The sequence below is a fragment of the Physella acuta genome, unplaced genomic scaffold (assembly GCF_028476545.2).
Source record: "Physella acuta isolate Inbredline_101_S28 unplaced genomic scaffold, ASM2847654v3 ptg001167l, whole genome shotgun sequence".
In the NCBI taxonomy this organism is placed as follows: Eukaryota; Metazoa; Mollusca; class Gastropoda; family Physidae; genus Physella; species Physella acuta.
This window is the reverse complement of record NW_026732684.1, coordinates 345,721-366,768: the sequence shown is the minus strand read 5'-3', so window position 1 is coordinate 366,768 and position 21,048 is coordinate 345,721. Positions and strand designations below refer to the sequence as shown.

The 21,048-nt window shown below is 47.9% G+C and overlaps 1 protein-coding gene across 6 annotated transcripts in view; it reads left to right on the top strand.

The window, feature by feature from the left end:
- Positions 1 to 2,429: 2,429 nt before the first annotated feature.
- Positions 2,430 to 21,048, top strand: part of LOC131956667 (trafficking kinesin-binding protein 1) — a 45,980-nt gene continuing 27,361 nt past the window's right edge. The window contains exons 1-3 of one of the 6 annotated variants that reach the window (XM_059321208.1): positions 2,430 to 2,602; positions 6,417 to 6,620; positions 20,998 to 21,018. In XM_059321208.1, the coding sequence (XP_059177191.1) occupies positions 21,003 to 21,018 (16 nt within the window). In that variant the 5' untranslated portion in view covers positions 2,430 to 2,602; positions 6,417 to 6,620; positions 20,998 to 21,002. Of the gene's footprint in view, positions 2,603 to 6,416; positions 6,621 to 11,155; positions 11,174 to 20,997; positions 21,019 to 21,048 lie in introns of those variants that run through there. The other 5 variants (XM_059321209.1, XM_059321205.1, XM_059321201.1 and 2 more) reach the window with 5 other exon arrangements.

Here is a 21,048-nt window from a genome sequence, read left to right as displayed (position 1 = left end):
TATACAGCCCTGCCAACTATAGTTTGTTGTTATAACATGAAAACCTGGCCATTTTGCTCGTGGTAAACATTTTTAAAAGTAATTTACATAAGGTCACTGGAATTTGGCAGAAATCATAGGAAGTCATGCGTCCGGTCTGGACGTCATATTGTTGTTAGCAACCGGCCACGCCTTCAAGTTAGCGAGTAATACTACAAAATAGGCCTACTGTAAATGGAAGATAACACCAGGAAACAAAAACAGCAAAATGATTTTAAAAAATTCTAATTCGGAAAATCATTTCACAATGTATCACAAATAAAAGTTACAGTAATATCAGCGCCTGAAATAATACAGAAAATTTTGATGTCAGATAATAGACTATTCCTTAAAATAGCTGTGCTGCGTTGTTAGTAGTATTGTAATCTCGACTAATTTTATGGTAAGAAATTAGGGTTAGGTGTATGGTAGGACTAGTATTGGGGTTAGGGACAGGGGTTAGCATTGACCTTAGCCAGCAGTGTGTGTATTTATTTAACAACCAGTAACCTAACACCCCTTTTTTAAAGAAGATTCTATTATCAGACACTGGTATAAAAATTCCCCCGAATATTTAAGTATAGCTATTATTTGCTATTATTTTGCGCATAATTACAAATTTAATCCAAAATAATAGTTACTAACCCTAACCCTATACTTTTTGAATTCCCAAATACTCTTATATAACAGTAAGTGTTATAGCACATCTAGTGCAATCTGGCAGTAGAAATGTTTTTTTTTTAATTAGTTTTTTTTAATAATTACATTTTTTAAATAGAATTGAAATGAGTAGAAAAAAAACTGCTCACCAGATGAAACACTGGAAAGTTAGTAATTTATAAATAGAACATTGATTCCGTCTTTGGGAAGTAGGAAGTAGTGTAAAGAATACTTCCAGTCCCTGGAAATCAGTTAAAATTTAAAATCTTGCATGCCGGATTGAACCAGTACTCATTAAATTATTAAAATATCTTACTTAGCGTTTTCACACAAAAATACCGTAAAATATCACTTCCGGCTACAGGAAATCATTCAAAAGTTGGTAGAAACCTACCTATACAATGTAATACTTTATATATGTACATTTTTTTCCACCTTTAGGTTTATCCCAATATTAGGGCTGACAGGATATTCTGTTAACTTTATCCCAATATTAGCGCTGACAGGATATTCTGTTAACTTTATCCCAATTTTAGGGCAGACAGGATATTCTGTCAACTTTATCCCAATATTAGCGCTGACAGGATATTCTGTTAACTTTATCCCAATTTTAGGGCAGACAGGATATTCTGTTAACTTTATCCCAATATTAGGGCTGACTGACAGGATATTCTGTTAACTTTATCCCAATATTAGGGCTGACTGACAGGATATTCTGTCAACTTTATCCCAATATTAGGGCTGACAGGATATTCTGTTAACTTTATCCCAATATTAGGGCTGACAGGATATTCTGTTAACTTTATCCCAATTTTAGGGCTGACTGACAGGATATTCTGTTAACTTTATCCCAATATTAGGGCTGACTGACAGGATATTCTGTCAACTTTATCCCAATATTAGGGCTGACAGGATATTCTGTCAACTTTATCCCAATATTAGGGCTGACAGGATATTCTGTCAACTTTATCCCAGGGAGAGAAAAAAAATGTAGCTAGACTTTTCTGTAAATTAAAAAACATGCAAATTATTGCAAAACTGTCTAAACTTGTGGGCTTACAAAATGTCCAAACTTGTGGGCTTACAAAATGTCCAAATTTGTGGGCTTACAAAATGTCTATAGACCGGCAAGATTTTGTATTGACATCCCTACTGCTGGTGTAGAGAAGGAAATATTGATCCCCACTTGTGCAGTAATTTGTTGCCTGAAATAGTTTGATTTAATTGTTGCGTGATGGGGAACCACTCAAAATTGTCAGCATTCATCCCTGGATTGTATTGTTATGTTTCTCACTGGAGTTAACTGCTTGAGTTGTTGTAGGGTTTACTAGGGGAGTTAACTGCTAGAGTTGTAGGGTTTACTAGGGGAGTTAACTGCTAGAGTTGTTGAAGGGTTTACTAGGGGAGGTAACTGCTAGAGTTGTAGGGTTTACTAGGGGAGTTAACTGCTAGAGTTGTTGTAGCGTTTACTAGGGGAGGTAACTGCTAGAGTTGTTGAAGGGTTTACTAGGGGAGTTAACTGCTAGAGGAACCATTGTAAATATAGATTGATCTGTTAAAACTGGGGGAGGGGCAAGGAGGTGGGTGATTGTTGTAAACTGCTTGCCCTCAAGTAGAATTCATGCTTGTATCCATGTTGTCCTGGGACAATTATTTGTTTACTGACTGTCTTAGCTGACATCATGTGTATGCCCTGAGTTGACTGTCTCAAATGACGTCATGTCTTGATGTTTTGATATCAGCAGATGACATGTGGGGGTGCTGACTCATGAAATCAAGCTGGCATCCCATGACCCCGCTGATGTTGTGAGTGGTGGGTCTTGTTCCCACCGCACGATCCACCCATCTGACACCCACACACCACACACAGTCAGCACGCACACAGAAGAAATCTTTTACACCCGAGATGTTGGCACTATAACAGGTAATTTTTTCATTCAATCAGATGGTGCTATAGCAGGTCATTGATTCATTCAATCAGATGGTGCTATAGCAGGTCATTGATTCATTCAATCAGATGGTGCTATAGCAGGTCATTGATTCATTCAATCAGATGGTGCTATAGCAGGTCATTGATTCATTCAATCAGATGGTGCTATAGCAGGTCATTGATTCATTCAATCAGATGGTGCTATAGCAGGTCGTTAATTCATTCAATCATATGGTGCTATAGCAGGTCATTGATTCATCCAATCAGATGGTGCTATAGCAGGTCATTGATTCATTCAATCAGATGGTGCTATAGCAGGTCGTTAATTCATTCAATCATATGGTGCTATAGCAGGTCATTGATTCATCCAATCAGATGGTGCTATAGCAGGTCATTAATTCATTCAATCATATGGTGCTATAGCAGGTCGTTAATTCATTCAATCAGATGGTGCTATAGCAGGTCATGGTTTCATTCAATCAGATGGTGCTATAGCAGGTCATGGTTTCATTCAATCAGATGGTGCTATAGCAGGTCATGGTTTCATTCAATCAGATGGTGCTATAGCAGGTCATTGATTCATTCAATCAGATGGTGCTATAGCAGGTCATTGATTCATTCAATCAGATGGTGCTATAGCAGGTCATGGTTTCATTCAATCAGATGGTGCTATAGCAGGTCATTGATTCATTCAATCAGATGGTGCTATAGCAGGTCATGGTTTCATTCAATCAGATGGTGCTATAGCAGGTCATGGTTTCATTCAATCATATGGTGCTATAGCAGGTCATTGATTCATTCAATCAGATGTTGCTATAGCAGGTCATTGATTCATTCAATCAGATGGTGCTATAGCAGGTCATGGTTTCATTCAATCAGATGGTGCTATAGCAGGTCATGGTTTCATTCAATCAGATGGTGCTATAGCAGGTCATTGATTCATTCAATCAGATGGTGCTATAGCAGGTCATGGTTTCATTCAATCAGATGGTGCTATAGCAGGTCATTGATTCATTCAATCAGATGGTGCTATAGCAGGTCATGGTTTCATTCAATCAGATGGTGCTATAGCAGGTCATTGATTCATTTAATCAGATGGTGCTATAGCAGGACATTGATTCATTCAATCAGATGGTGCTATAGCAGGTCGTTAATTCATTCAATCATATGGTGCTATAGCAGGTCATGGTTTCATTCAATCAAATGGTGCTATAGCAGGTCATTGATTCATTCAATCTGATGGTGCTATAGCAGGTCATTGATTCATTCAATCAGATGGTGCTATAGCAGGTCGTTAATTCATTCAATCATATGGTGCTATAGCAGGTCATGGTTTCATTCAATCAGATGGTGCTATAGCAGGTCATTGATTCATTCAATCATATGGTGCTATAGCAGGTCATTGATTCATTCAATCAGATGGTGCTATAGCAGGTCATTGATTCATTCAATCAGATGGTGCTATAGCAGGTCATGGTTTCATTCAATCAGATGGTGCTATAGCAGGTCATTGATTCATTCATTGAGATGGTGCTATAGAAGGTCATTGATTCATTCAATCAGATGGTGCTATAGCAGGTCATTGATTCATTCAATCAGATGGTGCTATAGCAGGTCATTGATTCATTCAATCAGATGGTGCTATAGAAGGTCATTGATTCATTCAATCAGATGGTGCTATAGCAGGTCATTGATTCATTCAATCAGATGGTGCTATAGCAGGTCATGGTTTCATTCAATGAAAAGGTGCTATAGCAGGTCATTGATTCATTCAATCAGATGGTGCTATAGAAGGTCATTGATTCATTCAATCAGATGGTGCTATAGCAGGTCATTGATTCATTCAATCAGATGGTGCTATAGCAGGTCATTGATTCATTCAATCAGATGGTGCTATAGAAGGTCATTGATTCATTCAATCAGATGGTGCTATAGCAGGTCATTGATTCATTCATTGAGATGGTGCTTTAGAAGGTCATTGATTCATTCAATCAGATGGTGCTATAGCAGGTCATTGATTCATTCAATCAGATGGTGCTATAGCAGGTCATGGTTTCATTCAATCATATGGTGCTATAGCAGGTCATTGATTCATTCAATCAGATGGTGCTATAGCAGGTCATGGTTTCATTCAATGAAAAGGTGCTATAGCAGGTCATTGTTTCATTCAATGAAAAGGTGCTATAGCAGGTCCCCAGAGGTGTGTAGCACAGCTGACCCCTCTTTTGTCCCCAGAGGTGTGTAGCACAGCTGACCCCTCTTTTGTCCACAGAGGTGTGTAGCACAGCTGACCCCTCTTTTGTCCCCAGAGGTGTGTAGCACAGCTGACCCCTCTTTTGTCCCCAGAGGTGTGTAGCACAGCTGACCCCTCTTTTGTCCCAAGAGGTGTGTAGCACAGCTGACCCCTCTTTTGTCCACAGAGGTGTGTAGCACAGCTGACCCCTCTTTTGTCCCCAGATGTGTGTAGCACATCTGACCCCTCTTTTACCTTCCCCAGGGGTGTGTAGCACATCTGACCCCTCTTTTGTCCACAGAGGTGTGTAGCACAGCTGACCCCTCTTTTGTCCACAGAGGTGTGTAGCACAGCTGACCCCTCTTTTGTCCCCAGAGGTTTGTAGCACAGCTGACCCCTCTTTTGTCCACAGAGGTGTGTAGCACAGCTGACCCCTCTTTAACCTTGTCCACAGAGGTGTGTAGCACAGCTGACCCCTCTTTTACCTTCCCCAGAGGTGTGTAGCACAGCTGACCCCTCTTTTGTCCACAGAGGTGTGTAGCACAGCTGACCCCTCTTTTGTCCCCAGAGGTGTGTAGCACAGCTGACCCCTCTTTTGTCCACAGAGGTGTGTAGCACAGCTGACCCCTCTTTTGTCCACAGAGGTGTGTAGCACAGCTGACCCCTCTTTTGTCCCCAGAGGTGTGTAGCACAGCTGACCCCTCTTTTGTCCACAGAGGTGTGTAGCACAGCTGACCCCTCTTTTGTCCCCAGAGGTGTGTAGCACAGCTGACCCCTCTTTTGTCCACAGAGGTGTGTAGCACAGCTGACCCCTCTTTTGTCCACAGAGGTGTGTAGCACAGCTGACCCCTCTTTTGTCCACAGAGGTGTGTAGCACAGCTGACCCCACTTTTGTCCACAGAGGTGTGTAGCACAGCTGACCCCTCTTTAACCTTGTCCACAGAGGTGTGTAGCACAGCTGACCCCTCTTTTACCTTCCCCAGAGGTGTGTAGCACAGCTGACCCCTCTTTTGTCCACAGAGGTGTGTAGCACAGCTGACCCCTCTTTTGTCCCCAGAGGTGTGTAGCACAGCTGACCCCTCTTTTGTCCACAGAGGTGTGTAGCACAGCTGACCCCTCTTTTGTCCACAGAGGTGTGTAGCACAGCTGACCCCTCTTTTGTCCCCAGAGGTGTGTAGCACAGCTGACCCCTCTTTTGTCCACAGAGGTGTGTAGCACAGCTGACCCCTCTTTTGTCCCCAGAGGTGTGTAGCACAGCTGACCCCTCTTTTGTCCACAGAGGTGTGTAGCACAGCTGACCCCTCTTTTGTCCACAGAGGTGTGTAGCACAGCTGACCCCTCTTTTGTCCACAGAGGTGTGTAGCACAGCTGACCCCACTTTTGTCCACAGAGGTGTGTAGCACAGCTGACCCCTCTTTTGTCCACAGAGGTGTGTAGCACAGCTGACCCCTCTTTTGTCCCAAGAGGTGTGTAGCACAGCTGACCCCTCTTTTGTCCACAGAGGTGTGTAGCACAGCTGACCCCTCTTTTGTCCACAGAGGTGTGTAGCACAGCTGACCCCTCTTTTGTCCACAGAGGTGTGTAGCACAGCTGACCCTGACGAGGTAGAGATCCTGAGCCTGGTCAGGGAACAGATCCCGCGCTACAGGCTGCGTGCTGACACCATCACTGACTTTGCTGGCTACAGACACACTGACTTTATCCTGACCAACACCGTCCCACTTGATGTGGACACTGAGCTCAGCCCAGAGCAGATCAGTGAGACCTTGAAATATTTCGGTAAGATTCTTTTTGTTGTCTACCAACCCATGTCATCCCATCTCATCCCACCTCCAGCCTCCCACCTCCAGCCCCCCACCTCCAGCCTCCCACCTCCAGCCCTCACCAGCCCCCCACCTCCAGCCTCCCACCTCCAGCCCTCACCAGCCCCCCACCTCCAGCCCTCACCAGCCCCCCACCTCCAGCCCTCACCAGCCCCCCACCTCCAGCCTCCCACCTCCAGCCCTCACCAGCCCCCCACCACCAGCCCCCCACCTCCAGCCTCCCACCTCCAGCCCTCATCAGCCCCCCACCTCCAGCCCCCCCACCTCCAGCCTCCCACCTCCAGCCCTCACCAGCCCCCACCAGCCCCCCACCTCCAGCCTCCCACCTCCAGCCCTCACCAGCCTCCCACCTCCAGCCTCCCACCTCCAGCCCCCCACCTCCAGCCTCCCACCTCCAGCCCCCCCCCCCCCACCTCCAGCCTCCCACCTCCAGCCCTCACCAGCCACCCACCTCCAGCCCTCACCAGCCCCCCACCTCCAGCCCCCCACCTCCAGCCTCCCACCTCCAGCCCCCCACCTCCAGCCCTCACCAGCCCCCCACCTCCAGCCCCCCACCTCCAGCCCTCACCAGCCACCCACCTCCAGCCCTCACCAGCCCCCCACCTCCAGCCCCCCACCTCCAGCCTCCCATCTCCAGCCCCCCACCTCCAGCCCTCACCAGCCCCCCACCTCCAGCCCCCCACCTCCAGCCCTCACCAGCCCCCCACCTCCAGCCCTCACCAGCCACCCACCTCCAGCCCTCACCAGCCCCCCACCTCCAGCCCCCCACCTCCAGCCTCCCACCTCCAGCCCCCCACCTCCAGCCCTCACCAGCCCCCCACCTCCAGCCCTCACCAGCCCCCCACCTCCAGCCCTCACCAGCCCCCCACCCCCAGCCCTCACCAGCCCCCCACCTCCAGCCCTCACCAGCCCCCCACCTCCAGCCCCCCACCTCCAGCCATCACCAGCCCCCCACCTCCAGCCCCCCACCTCCAGCCCTCACCAGCCCCCCACCTCCAGCCCTCACCAGCCACCCACCTCCAGCCCTCACCAGCCCCCCACCTCCAGCCCCCCACCTCCAGCCCTCACCAGCCCCCCACCTCCAGCCCTCACCAGCCACCCTCCCCCCACCTCCAGCCCTCACCAGCCACCCTCCCCCCACCTCCAGCCCTCACCAGCCCCCCACCTCCAGCCCCCCACCTCCAGCCCTCACCAGCCACCCTCCCCCCACCTCCAGCCCTCACCAGCCACCCTCCCCCCACCTCCAGCCCTCACCAGCCACCCTCCCCCCACCTCCAGCCCTCACCAGCCACCCACCTCCAGCCCCCCACCTCCAGCCCTCACCAGCCACCCTCCCCCCACCTCCAGCCCTCACCAGCCTCCCACCTCCAGCCCCCCACCTCCAGCCCTCACCAGCCACCCACCTCCAGCCCTCACCAGCCACCCTCCCCCCACCTCCAGCCCTCACCAGCCACCCTCCCCCCCACCCCCACCCCGCCTTCCTAGTTTTGATACTTTGTTTAGCCTTTAAAAAACTTTTCTTCTCTTGATGCTACACCTGTTTGTTGTCTAGTGATGTCAGCTGTCAGCTTGTGTTGACTGGTTGTTTGTGTACCAATGACTTACTACCCCCACATGCCACATGAAATGGCCCTAAGGTGATGTTTAGACTGGTGCATGGAACAACATCACTAGATATTTCACTAACTGGACATTTATACAAACTTGAAAGTATATCATGCATGTCCTCATCTTTTGTATCATATGTGTCCTGGTACTTGGTTGGGTTTTGGCATGGGTCTTTTAAAAACACAATTTTTTATTTATGTATATAAATATGTAAATACAGACATATATATCTTTACATATATATATGTATGTATATATATGTATATATATCTACTAAAAATGAGTAAAACTAGAGTTGTGACAGAGCTATTGACTTTATATTCAGTTTTATTATCAATTTTGTAACTTTATGATATTAGGTTGATAATTTAGTTATAAAAAACTGCTGTGCGTCCGCTCAACATTTTGTCAATATACCTCATCACTTTGTGGCAGTGTAGTCTTTAGCTTGTGATACATTTACAGCCATTGGACAGAAATATCTCATTGTATGGACACAGCTTCAACACCTCACTGGACCAGTCACCCCCATTACATAAACTCCCAGTTTTTATTATTTGATTTCAATCTTGAAACCAAATTTTAATTGAGTAATTATCTACCTAAATTCAACATTAGATACTCTTGTATTGACACCAGAGTTTAAAAAGACATTGGCTCCATATGAAATGTGGTCAAAGATTTAACCACAGACAAACAGGTGATCAGAAAAATAGTCCCTAACCCTAACCACAGACCCTCAAAACAAACAGGTGATCAGGAAAATATTGCTAGAACTAATCCTTTCCCCCCCCCCCACCTACACCCACACACACACACACACACACATCTGCACTCACACAGATTACCTGTTGTGCATAGTGCTTCTAAACGTGGATAATGGAAGTCTGGAGTAGGGAACACAAGTTTAATAGTTCCTGGTCTAGGGAACACAAGTTTGATAGTTCCTGGTCTAGGGAACACAAGTTTGATAGTTCCTGGTCTAGGGAACACAAGTTTGATAGTTCCTGGTCTAGGGAACACAAGTTTGATAGTTCCTGGTCTAGGGAACACAAGTTTGATAGTTCCTGGTCTAGGGAACACAAGTTTGATAGTTCCTGGTCTAGGGAACACAAGTTTGATAGTTCCTGGTCTAGGGAACACATGTTTGATAGTTCCTGGTCTAGGGAACACATGTTTGATAGTTCCTGGTCTAGGGAACACAAGTTTGATAGTTCCTGGTCTAGGGAACACAAGTTTGATAGTTCCTGGTGTAGTGAACACATGTTTGATAGTTCCTGGTCTAGGGAACACAAGTTTGATAGTTCCTGGTCTAGGGAACACAAGTTTGATAGTTCCTGGTCTAGGGAACACAAGTTTGATAGTTCCTGGTCTAGGAAACACAAGTTTGATAGTTCCTGGTCTAGGAAACACAAGTTTGATAGTTCCTGGTCTAGGGAACACAAGTTTGATAGTTCCTGGTCTAGGGAACACAAGTTTGATAGTTCCTGGTCTAGGAAACACAAGTTTGATAGTTCCTGGTGTAGTGAACACTTTGATAGTTCCTGGTCTAGGGAACACAAGTTTGATAGTTCCTGGTCTAGGGAACACAAGTTTGATAGTTCCTGGTGTAGGGAACACAAGTTTGATAGTTCCTGGTCTAGGGAACACAAGTTTGATAGTTGCTGGTCTAGGGAACACAAGTTTGATGGTTCCTGGTCTAGGGAACACAAGTTTGATAGTTCCTGGTCTAGGGAACACAAGTTTGATAGTTCCTGATGTAGGGAACACAAGTTTGATAGTTCCTGGTCTAGGGAACACAAGTTTGATAGTTCCTGGTCTAGGAAACACAAGTTTGATAGTTCCTGATGTAGGGAACACGTTTGATAGTTCCTGGTCTAGGGAACACAAGTTTGATAGTTCCTGGTCTAGGGAACACAAGTTTGATAGTTCCTGGTGTAGGGAACACAAGTTTGATAGTTCCTGGTCTAGGGAACACAAGTTTGATAGTTCCTGGTCTAGGAAACACATGTTTGATAGTTCCTGGTCTAGGGAACACAAGTTTGATAGTTCCTGGTGTAGGGAACACAAGTTTGATAGTTCCTGGTCTAGGAAACACATGTTTGATAGTTCCTGGTCTAGGGAACACAAGTTTGATAGTTCCTGGTGTAGGGAACACAAGTTTGATAGTTCCTGGTCTAGGAAACACAAGTTTGATAGTTCCTGATGTAGGGAACACGTTTGATAGTTCCTGGTCTAGGGAACACAAGTTTGATAGTTCCTGGTCTAGGGAACACGTTTAATAGTTCCTTGTATGTTGTGTCTGCTGACAATTCAAGAAGGTTCTTTAAAAAAGGGGGAATAATTGTTGTAGCTATAACTGTTTACTTCTGTTTATTACGTCCCTTGACAAGGGATGTAATCAAGTTGATTACTATTTGTCAGCTCTCATTTAGTCATTCAGTCAGTCGAGTTGTCTCTGTTTTCTCAACTTCCTATTCAGTTTCTCGGCGTGGTTTTTAACCACCTTTTTGTCATTCCCAAAATATTGACACCCCGCCCCCCCCCCCCTGCCATAATACTCCACTATCACCATAACCCACGTGACATGACCCACGTGACATGACCCACGTGCTACCTTAAGCCGACTATTGACACTGTCTATTGACACTGTCTATTGACACTGTCTATTGACACTGTACCAGCTGACTCGGCGCATCCCACCACTGACGATAGCCCCACAGAGGTCATGTCCGCCATCTTTCAGCTCAGTCACGGCTCAACTCGCTAGCTTGTTGACGCTCTGTGTTGCCATGGCGACCATGCTGGAGTTAACTTGTTGTCACGTGTGACCGTGAGTTCTACTGCCACACGCGCACTGACGTGTGACATTGATCGCCTGTGACGTCATGCGTTCAGTGGGTAAGTCCAGTCATAGGACGTCTCTAGCAGTGACGTCTCTACTGTATCTAGTGAGACACTTGTACTGACGTCTCTACTGTATCTAGTGACACTTCTACTGACGTCTCTACTGTATCTAGTGAGACACTTCTACTGACGTCTCTACTGTATCTAGTGAGACACTTCTACTGACGTCTCTACTGTATCTAGTGAGACACTTCTACTGACGTCTCTACTGTATCTAGTGAGACACTTCTACTGACGTCTCTACTGTATCTAGTGAGACACTTCTACTGACGTCTCTACTGTATCTAGTGAGACACTTCTACTGACGTCTCTACTGTATCTAGTGAGACACTTCTACTGACGTCTCTACTGTGTCTAGTGAGACACTTCTACTGACGTCTCTACTGTATCTAGTGACACTTCTACTGACGTCTCTACTGTATCTAGTGAGACACTTCTACTGACGTCTCTACTGTATCTAGTGAGACACTTCTACTGACGTCTCTACTGTATCTAGTGAGACACTTCTACTGACGTCTCTACTGTATCTAGTGAGACACTTCTACTGACGTCTCTACTGTATCTAGTGAGACACTTCTACTGACGTCTCTACTGTATCTAGTGACACTTCTACTGACGTCTCTACTGTATCTAGTGAGACACTTCTACTGACGTCTCTACTGTATCTAGTGAGACACTTCTACTGACGTCTCTACTGTATCTAGTGAGACACTTCTACTGACGTCTCTACTGTATCTAGTGAGACACTTCTACTGACGTCTCTACTGTATCTAGTGACACTTCTACTGACGTCTCTACTGTATCTAGTGAGACACTTCTACTGACGTCTCTACTGTATCTAGTGAGACACTTCTACTGACGTCTCTACTGTATCTAGTGAGACACTTCTACTGACGTCTCTACTGTATCTAGTGAGACACTTCTACTGACGTCTCTACTGTATCTAGTGACACTTCTACTGACGTCTCTACTGTATCTAGTGAGACACTTCTACTGACGTCTCTACTGTATCTAGTGAGACACTTCTACTGACGTCTCTACTGTATCTAGTGAGACACTTCTACTGACGTCTCTACTGTATCTAGTGAGACACTTCTACTGACGTCTCTACTGTATCTAGTGAGACACTTCTACTGACGTCTCTACTGTGTCTAGTGAGACACTTCTACTGACGTCTCTACTGTATCTAGTGAGACACTTCTACTGACGTCTCTACTGTATCTAGTGAGACACTTCTACTGACGTCTCTACTGTATCTAGTGACACTTCTACTGACGTCTCTACTGTATCTAGTGAGACACTTCTACTGACGTCTCTACTGTATCTAGTGAGACACTTCTACTGACGTCTCTACTGTATCTAGTGAGACACTTCTACTGACGTCTCTACTGTATCTAGTGAGACACTTCTACTGACGTCTCTACTGTATCTAGTGACACTTCTACTGACGTCTCTACTGTATCTAGTGAGACACTTCTACTGACGTCTCTACTGTATCTAGTGAGACACTTCTACTGACGTCTCTACTGTATCTAGTGAGACACTTCTACTGACGTCTCTACTGTATCTAGTGAGACACTTCTACTGACGTCTCTACTGTATCTAGTGAGACACTTCTACTGACGTCTCTACTGTGTCTAGTGAGACACTTCTACTGACGTCTCTACTGTATCTAGTGAGACACTTCTACTGACGTCTCTACTGTATCTAGTGAGACACTTCTACTGACGTCTCTACTGTATCTATTGAGACACTTCTACTGACGTCCCTACTGTATCTAGTGAGACACTTCTACTGACGTCTCTACTGTATCTAGTGACACTTCTACTGACGTCTCTACTGTATCTAGTGAGACACTTCTACTGACGTCTCTACTGTATCTAGTGAGACACTTCTACTGACGTCTCTACTGTATCTAGTGAGACACTTCTACTGACGTCTCTACTGTATCTAGTGAGACACTTCTACTGACGTCTCTACTGTATCTAGTGAGACACTTCTACTGACGTCTCTACTGTGTCTTTTGAGACACTTCTACTGACGTCTCTACTGTATCTAGTGACACTTCTACTGACGTCTCTACTGTATCTAGTGAGACACTTCTACTGACGTCTCTACTGTATCTAGTGAGACACTTCTACTGACGTCTCTACTGTATCTAGTGAGACACTTCTACTGACGTCTCTACTGTATCTAGTGAGACACTTCTACTGACGTCTCTACTGTATCTAGTGACACTTCTACTGACGTCTCTACTGTATCTAGTGATACTTCTACTGACGTCTCTACTGTATCTAGTGAGACACTTCTACTGACGTCTCTACTGTATCTAGTGACACTTCTACTGACGTCTCTACTGTATCTAGTGAGACACTTCTACTGACGTCTCTACTGTATCTAGTGAGACACTTCTACTGACGTCTCTACTGTATCTAGTGAGACACTTCTACTGACGTCTCTACTGTATCTAGTGAGACACTTCTACTGACGTCTCTACTGTATCTAGTGAGACACTTGTACTGACGTCTCTACTGTATCTAGTGAGACACTTTTACTGACGTCTCTACTGTATCTAGTGACACTTCTACTGACGTCTCTACTGTATCTAGTGAGACACTTCTACTGACGTCTGTACTGTATCTAGTGACACATCTACTGACGTCTCTACTGTATCTAGTGACACTTCTACTGACGTCTCTATCTAGTGAGACACTTCTACTGACGTCTCTATCTAGTGAGACACTTCTACTGACGTCCCTACTGTATCTAGTGAGACACTTCTACTGACGTCTCTATCTAGTGAGACACTTCTACTGACGTCTCTACTGTATCTAGTGAGACACTTCTACTGACGTCTCTATCTAGTGAGACACTTCTACTGACGTCCCTACTGTATCTAGTGAGACACTTCTACTGACGTCTCTATCTAGTGAGACACTTCTACTGACGTCTCTACTGTATCTAGTGAGACACTTCTACTGACGTCTCTACTGTGTCTAGTGACACTTCTACTGACGTCTCTACTGTATCTAGTGAGACACTTCTACTGACGTCTCTACTGTATCTAGTGTGACACTTCTACTGACGTCTCTACTGTATCTAGTGACACTTCTACTGACGTCTCTACTGTATCTAGTGACACTTCTACTGACGTCTCTACTGTATCTAGTGAGACACCTCTATTGACGTCTCTACTGTATCTAGTGAGACACTTCTACTGACGTCTCTACTGTATCTAGTGAGACACTTCTACTGACGTCTCTACTGTATCTAGTGACACTTCTACTGACGTCTCTACTGTATCTAGTGAGACACTTCTACTGACGTCTCTACTGTATCTAGTGAGACACTTCTACTGACGTCTCTACTGTATCTAGTGAGATACATCTACTGACGTCTCTACTGTATCTAGTGAGACACTTCTACTGACGTCCCTATTGCGCATGTTCAGCTCCACTACCCTCTATACACTGACCCGTCCAACACCACTACCCTCTATACACTGACCCGTCCAACACCACTACCCTCTAGACCCGTCCAGCACCACTACCCTCTATACACTGACCCGTCCAACACCACTACCCTCTATACACTGACCCGTCCAACACCACTACCCTCTAGACCCGTCCAACACCACTACCCTCTATACACTGACCCGTCCAGCACCACTACCCTCTATACACTGACCCGTCCAACACCACTACCCTCTATACACTTACCCGTCCAACACCACTACCCTCTATACACTGACCCGTCCAGCACCACTACCCTCTAGACCCGTCCAACACCACTACCCTCTATACACTGACCCGTCCAACACCACTACCCTCTATACACTGACCCGTCCAGCACCACTACCCTCTATACACTGACCCGTCCAGCACCACTACCCTCTATACACTGACCCGTCCAACACCACTACCCTCTATACACTGACCCGTCCAACACCACTACCCTCTATACACTGACCCGTCCAACACCACTACCCTCTAGACCCGTCCAGCACCACTACCCTCTATACACTGACCCGTCCAACACCACTACCCTCTATACACTGACCCGTCCAACACCACTACCCTCTAGACCCGTCCAGCACCACTACCCTCTATACACTGACCCGTCCAACACCACTACCCTCTAGACCCGTCCAACACCACTACCCTCTATACACTGACCCGTCCAACACCACTACCCTCTATACACTGACCCGTCCAGCACCACTACCCTCTAGACCCGTCCAACACCACTACCCTCTATACACTGACCCGTCCAGCACCACTACCCTCTATACACTGACCCGTCCAACGCCACTACCCTCTATACACTGACCCGTCCAACACCACTACCCTCTAGACCCGTCCAACACCACTACCCTCTAGACCCGTCCAGCACCACTACCCTCTATACACTGACCCGTCCAACACCACTACCCTCTAGACCCGTCCAACACCACTACCCTCTATACACTGACCCGTCCAACACCACTACCCTCTATACACTGACCCGTCCAACACCACTACCCTCTAGACCCGTCCAACACCACTACCCTCTAGACCCGTCCAGCACCACTACCCTCTATACACTGACCCGTCCAACACCACTACCCTCTAGACCCGTCCAACACCACTACCCTCTATACACTGACCCGTCCAACACCACTACCCTCTATACACTGACCCGTCCAACACCACTACCCTCTAGACCCGTCCAACACCACTACCCTCTAGACCCGTCCAACACCACTACCCTCTAGACCCGTCCAACACCACTACCCTCTATACACTGACCCGTCCAACACCACTACCCTCTAGACCCGTCCAGCACCACTACCCTCTATACACTGACCCGTCCAGCACCACTACCCTCTATACCCGTCCAACACCACTACCCTCTAGACCCGTCCAACACCACTACCCTCTAGACCCGTCCAACACCACTACCCTCTATACACTGACCCGTCCAACACCACTACCCTCTATACACTGACCCGTCCAACACCACTACCCTCTAGACCCGTCCAACACCACTACCCTCTAGACCCGTCCAACACCACTACCCTCTATACACTGACCCGTCCAACACCACTACCCTCTAGACCCGTCCAACACCACTACCCTCTATACACTGACCCGTCCAACACCACTACCCTCTAGACCCGTCCAACACCACTACCCTCTATACACTGACCCGTCCAGCACCACTACCCTCTATACACTGACCCGTCCAACACCACTACCCTCTATACACTGACCCGTCCAGCACCACTACCCTCTATACCCGTCCAACACCACTACCCTCTAGACCCGTCCAACACCACTACCCTCTATACACTGACCCGTCCAACACCACTACCCTCTATACACTGACCCGTCCAGCACCACTACCCTCTAGACCCGTCCAACACCACTACCCTCTATACACTGACCCGTCCAACACCACTACCCTCTATACACTGACCCGTCCAGCACCACTACCCTCTAGACCCGTCCAACACCACTACCCTCTATACACTTACCCGTCCAACACCACTACCCTCTATACACTGACCCGTCCAGCACCACTACCCTCTAGACCCGTCCAACACCACTACCCTCTATACACTTACCCGTCCAACACCACTACCCTCTATACACTGACCCGTCCAACACCACTACCCTCTATACACTTACCCGTCCAACACCACTACCTTCTATACACTGACCCGTCCAGCACCACTACCCTCTATACACTGACCCGTCCAGCACCACTACCCTCTATACACTGACCCGTCCAACACCACTACCCTCTATACACTGACCCGTCCAGCACCACTACCCTCTATACACTGACCCGTCCAGCACCACTACCCTCTATACACTGACCCGTCCAGCACCACTACCCTCTAGACCCGTCCAACACCACTACCCTCTATACACTGACCCGTCCAGCACCACTACCCTCTAGACCCGTCCAACACCACTACCCTCTATACACTGACCCGTCCAGCACCACTACCCTCTAGACCCGTCCAACACCACTACCCTCTATACACTGACCCGTCCAACACCACTACCCTCTATACGCTGACCCGTCCAACACCACTACCCTCTAGACCCGTCCAACACCACTACCCTCTATACACTGACCCGTCCAACACCACTACCCTCTAGACCCGTCCAACACCACTACCCTCTATACACTGACCCGTCCAGCACCACTACCCTCTAGACCCGTCCAGCACCACTACCCTCTATACACTTACCCGTCCAACACCACTACCCTCTATACACTGACCCGTCCAACACCACTACCCTCTATACACTGACCCGTCCAACACCACTACCCTCTATACACTGACCCGTCCAACACCACTACCCTCTATACACTGACCCGTCCAGCACCACTACCCTCTATACACTGACCCGTCCAGCACCACTACCCTCTATACACTGACCCGTCCAACACCACTACCCTCTATACACTGACCCGTCCAACACCACTACCCTCTATACACTGACCCGTCCAGCACCACTACCCTCTATACACTGACCCGTCCAACACCACTACCCTCTATACACTGACCCGTCCAACACCACTACCCTCTATACACTGACCCGTCCAACACCACTACCCTCTATACACTGACCCGTCCAGCACCACTACCCTCTAGACCCGTCCAACACCACTACCCTCTATACACTGACCCGTCCAACACCACTACCCTCTATACACTGACCCGTCCAACACCACTACCCTCTATACACTGACCCGTCCAGCACCACTACCCTCTAGACCCGTCCAACACCACTACCCTCTATACACTGACCCGTCCAACACCACTACCCTCTATACCCGTCCAACACCACTACCCTCTAGACCCGTCCAGCACCACTACCCTCTATACACTGACCCGTCCAACACCACTACCCTCTATACACTGACCCGTCCAACACCACTACCCTCTATACACTGACCCGTCCAACACCACTACCCTCTATACCCGTCCAACACCACTACCCTCTATACACTGACCCGTCCAACACCACTACCCTCTATACACTGACCCGTCCAGCACCACTACCCTCTATACCCGTCCAACACCACTACCCTCTAGACCCGTCCAACACCACTACCCTCTATACACTGACCCGTCCAACACCACTACCCTCTATACACTGACCCGTCCAACACCACTACCCTCTAGACCCGTCCAACACCACTACCCTCTAGACCCGTCCAGCACCACTACCCTCTATACACTGACCCGTCCAACACCACTACCCTCTAGACCCGTCCAACACCACTACCCTCTATACACTGACCCGTCCAACACCACTACCCTCTATACACTGACCCGTCCAGCACCACTACCCTCTAGACCCGTCCAACACCACTACCCTCTATACACTGACCCGTCCAACACCACTACCCTCTATACACTGACCCGTCCAGCACCACTACCCTCTAGACCCGTCCAACACCACTACCCTCTATACACTGACCCGTCCAGCACCACTACCCTCTATACACTGACCCGTCCAACACCACTACCCTCTAGACCCGTCCAACACCACTACCCTCTATACACTGACCCGTCCAACACCACTACCCTCTATACACTGACCCGTCCAATACCACTACCCTCTTAACACTGACCCGTCCAGCACCACTACCCTCTATACACTGACCCGTCCAGCACCACTACCCTCTATACACTGACCCGTCCAACACCACTACCCTCTATACACTGACCCGTCCAACACCACTACCCTCTATACACTGACCCGTCCAGCACCACTACCCTCTATACACTGACCCGTCCAACACCACTACCCTCTATACACTGACCCGTCCAACACCACTACCCTCTATACACTGACCCGTCCAGCACCACTACCCTCTAGACCCGTCCAACACCACTACCCTCTATACACTGACCCGTCCAACACCACTACCCTCTATACACTGACCCGTCCAACACCACTACCCTCTATACACTGACCCGTCCAGCACCACTACCCTCTAGACCCGTCCAACACCACTACCCTCTATACACTGACCCGTCCAGCACCACTACCCTCTATACACTGACCCGTCCAACACCACTACCCTCTATACATTGACCCGTCCAACACCACTACCCTCTATACACTGACCCGTCCAGCACCACTACCCTCTAGACCCGTCCAACACCACTACCCTCTATACCCTTCCAACACCACTACCCTCTAGGCCCGTCCAGCACCACTACCCTCTATACACTGACCCGTCCAACACCACTACCCTCTATACATTGACCCGTCCAACACCACTACCCTCTATACACTGACCCGTCCAACACCACTACCCTCTATACACTGACCCGTCCAACACCACTACCCTCTATACCCGTCCAACACCACTACCCTCTATACACTGACCCGTCCAACACCACTACCCTCTATATACTGACCCGTCCAGCACCACTACCCTCTATACCCGTCCAACACCACTACCCTCTATACACTGACCCGTCCAACACCACTACCCTCTATACACTGACCCGTCCAACACCACTACCCTCTATACACTGACCCGTCCAACACCACTACCCTCTATACACTGACCCGTCCAGCACCACTACCCTCTATACACTGACCCGTCCAACACCACTACCCTCTATACACTGACCCGTCCAACACCACTACCCTCTATACACTGACCCGTCCAACACCACTACCCTCTTTACACTGACCCGTCCAACACCACTACCCTCTATACACTGACCCGTCCAACACCACTACCCTCTATACACTGACCCGTCCAGCACCACTACCCTCTATACACTGACCCGTCCAACACCACTACCCTCTAGACCCGTCCAACACCACTACCCTCTATACACTGACCCGTCCAACACCACTACCCTCTATACACTGACCCGTCCAGCACCACTACCCTCTAGACCCGTCCAACACCACTACCCTCTATACCCGTCCAACACCACTACCCTCTATACACTGACCCGTCCAGCACCACTACCCTCTATACACTGACCCGTCCAGCACCACTACCCTCTATACACTGACCCGTCCAACACCACTACCCTCTATACACTGACCCGTCCAGCACCACTACCCTCTAGACCCGTCCAACACCACTACCCTCTATACACTGACCCGTCCAGCACCACTACCCTCTATACACTGACCCGTCCAGCACCACTACCCTCTATACACTGACCCGTCCAGCACCACTACCCTCTATACACTGACCCGCTAAAGTCTGGTTGATATACACAGCTTATCTTGGCTAATGTACACATTTTGGATGGTTTAAAAATCCTTGTCAAAGTTTGAAAAGTTTTCAGTCTAGTTTGTCATGAATCAGATAGGCCACAGTGTAACGGTGTAGTGGAGATATACAGTTTGTCGACACCAGATCGTTTGAACACCAGATCGTTTGTACACGCTTGGGATAGAAACAACTTGTCTGTCGGTTGGTGGGGACTTGTTGTAACAGTTAAAACTTGTTGTAACAGTGGCAACTTGTAACAATGGGAACTTGTTGTAACAGTGGCAACTTGTTGTAACAGTTTGATCGTATTACAGGGCGCTTTCTATTATTGTTCAGTTGCCATAAAAGTTCTATACATGTTCTATTGTCACAAAAGTTCTACACATGTTCTATTGCCACAAAATTTCTATACATGTTCAATCACCACAAAAGTTCTGTACATGTTCTATTGCCACAAAAGTTCTGTACATGTTCTATTGCCACAAAAGTTCTGTACATGTTCTATTGCCACAAAAGTTCTGTACATGTTCTAAATTTTTCTGATCTTTTCTTCCTTCCACCAGAACAGATGGACACATTCACGGGTAAGTTTGGTGTTTTGGTGTCCTCTAGCT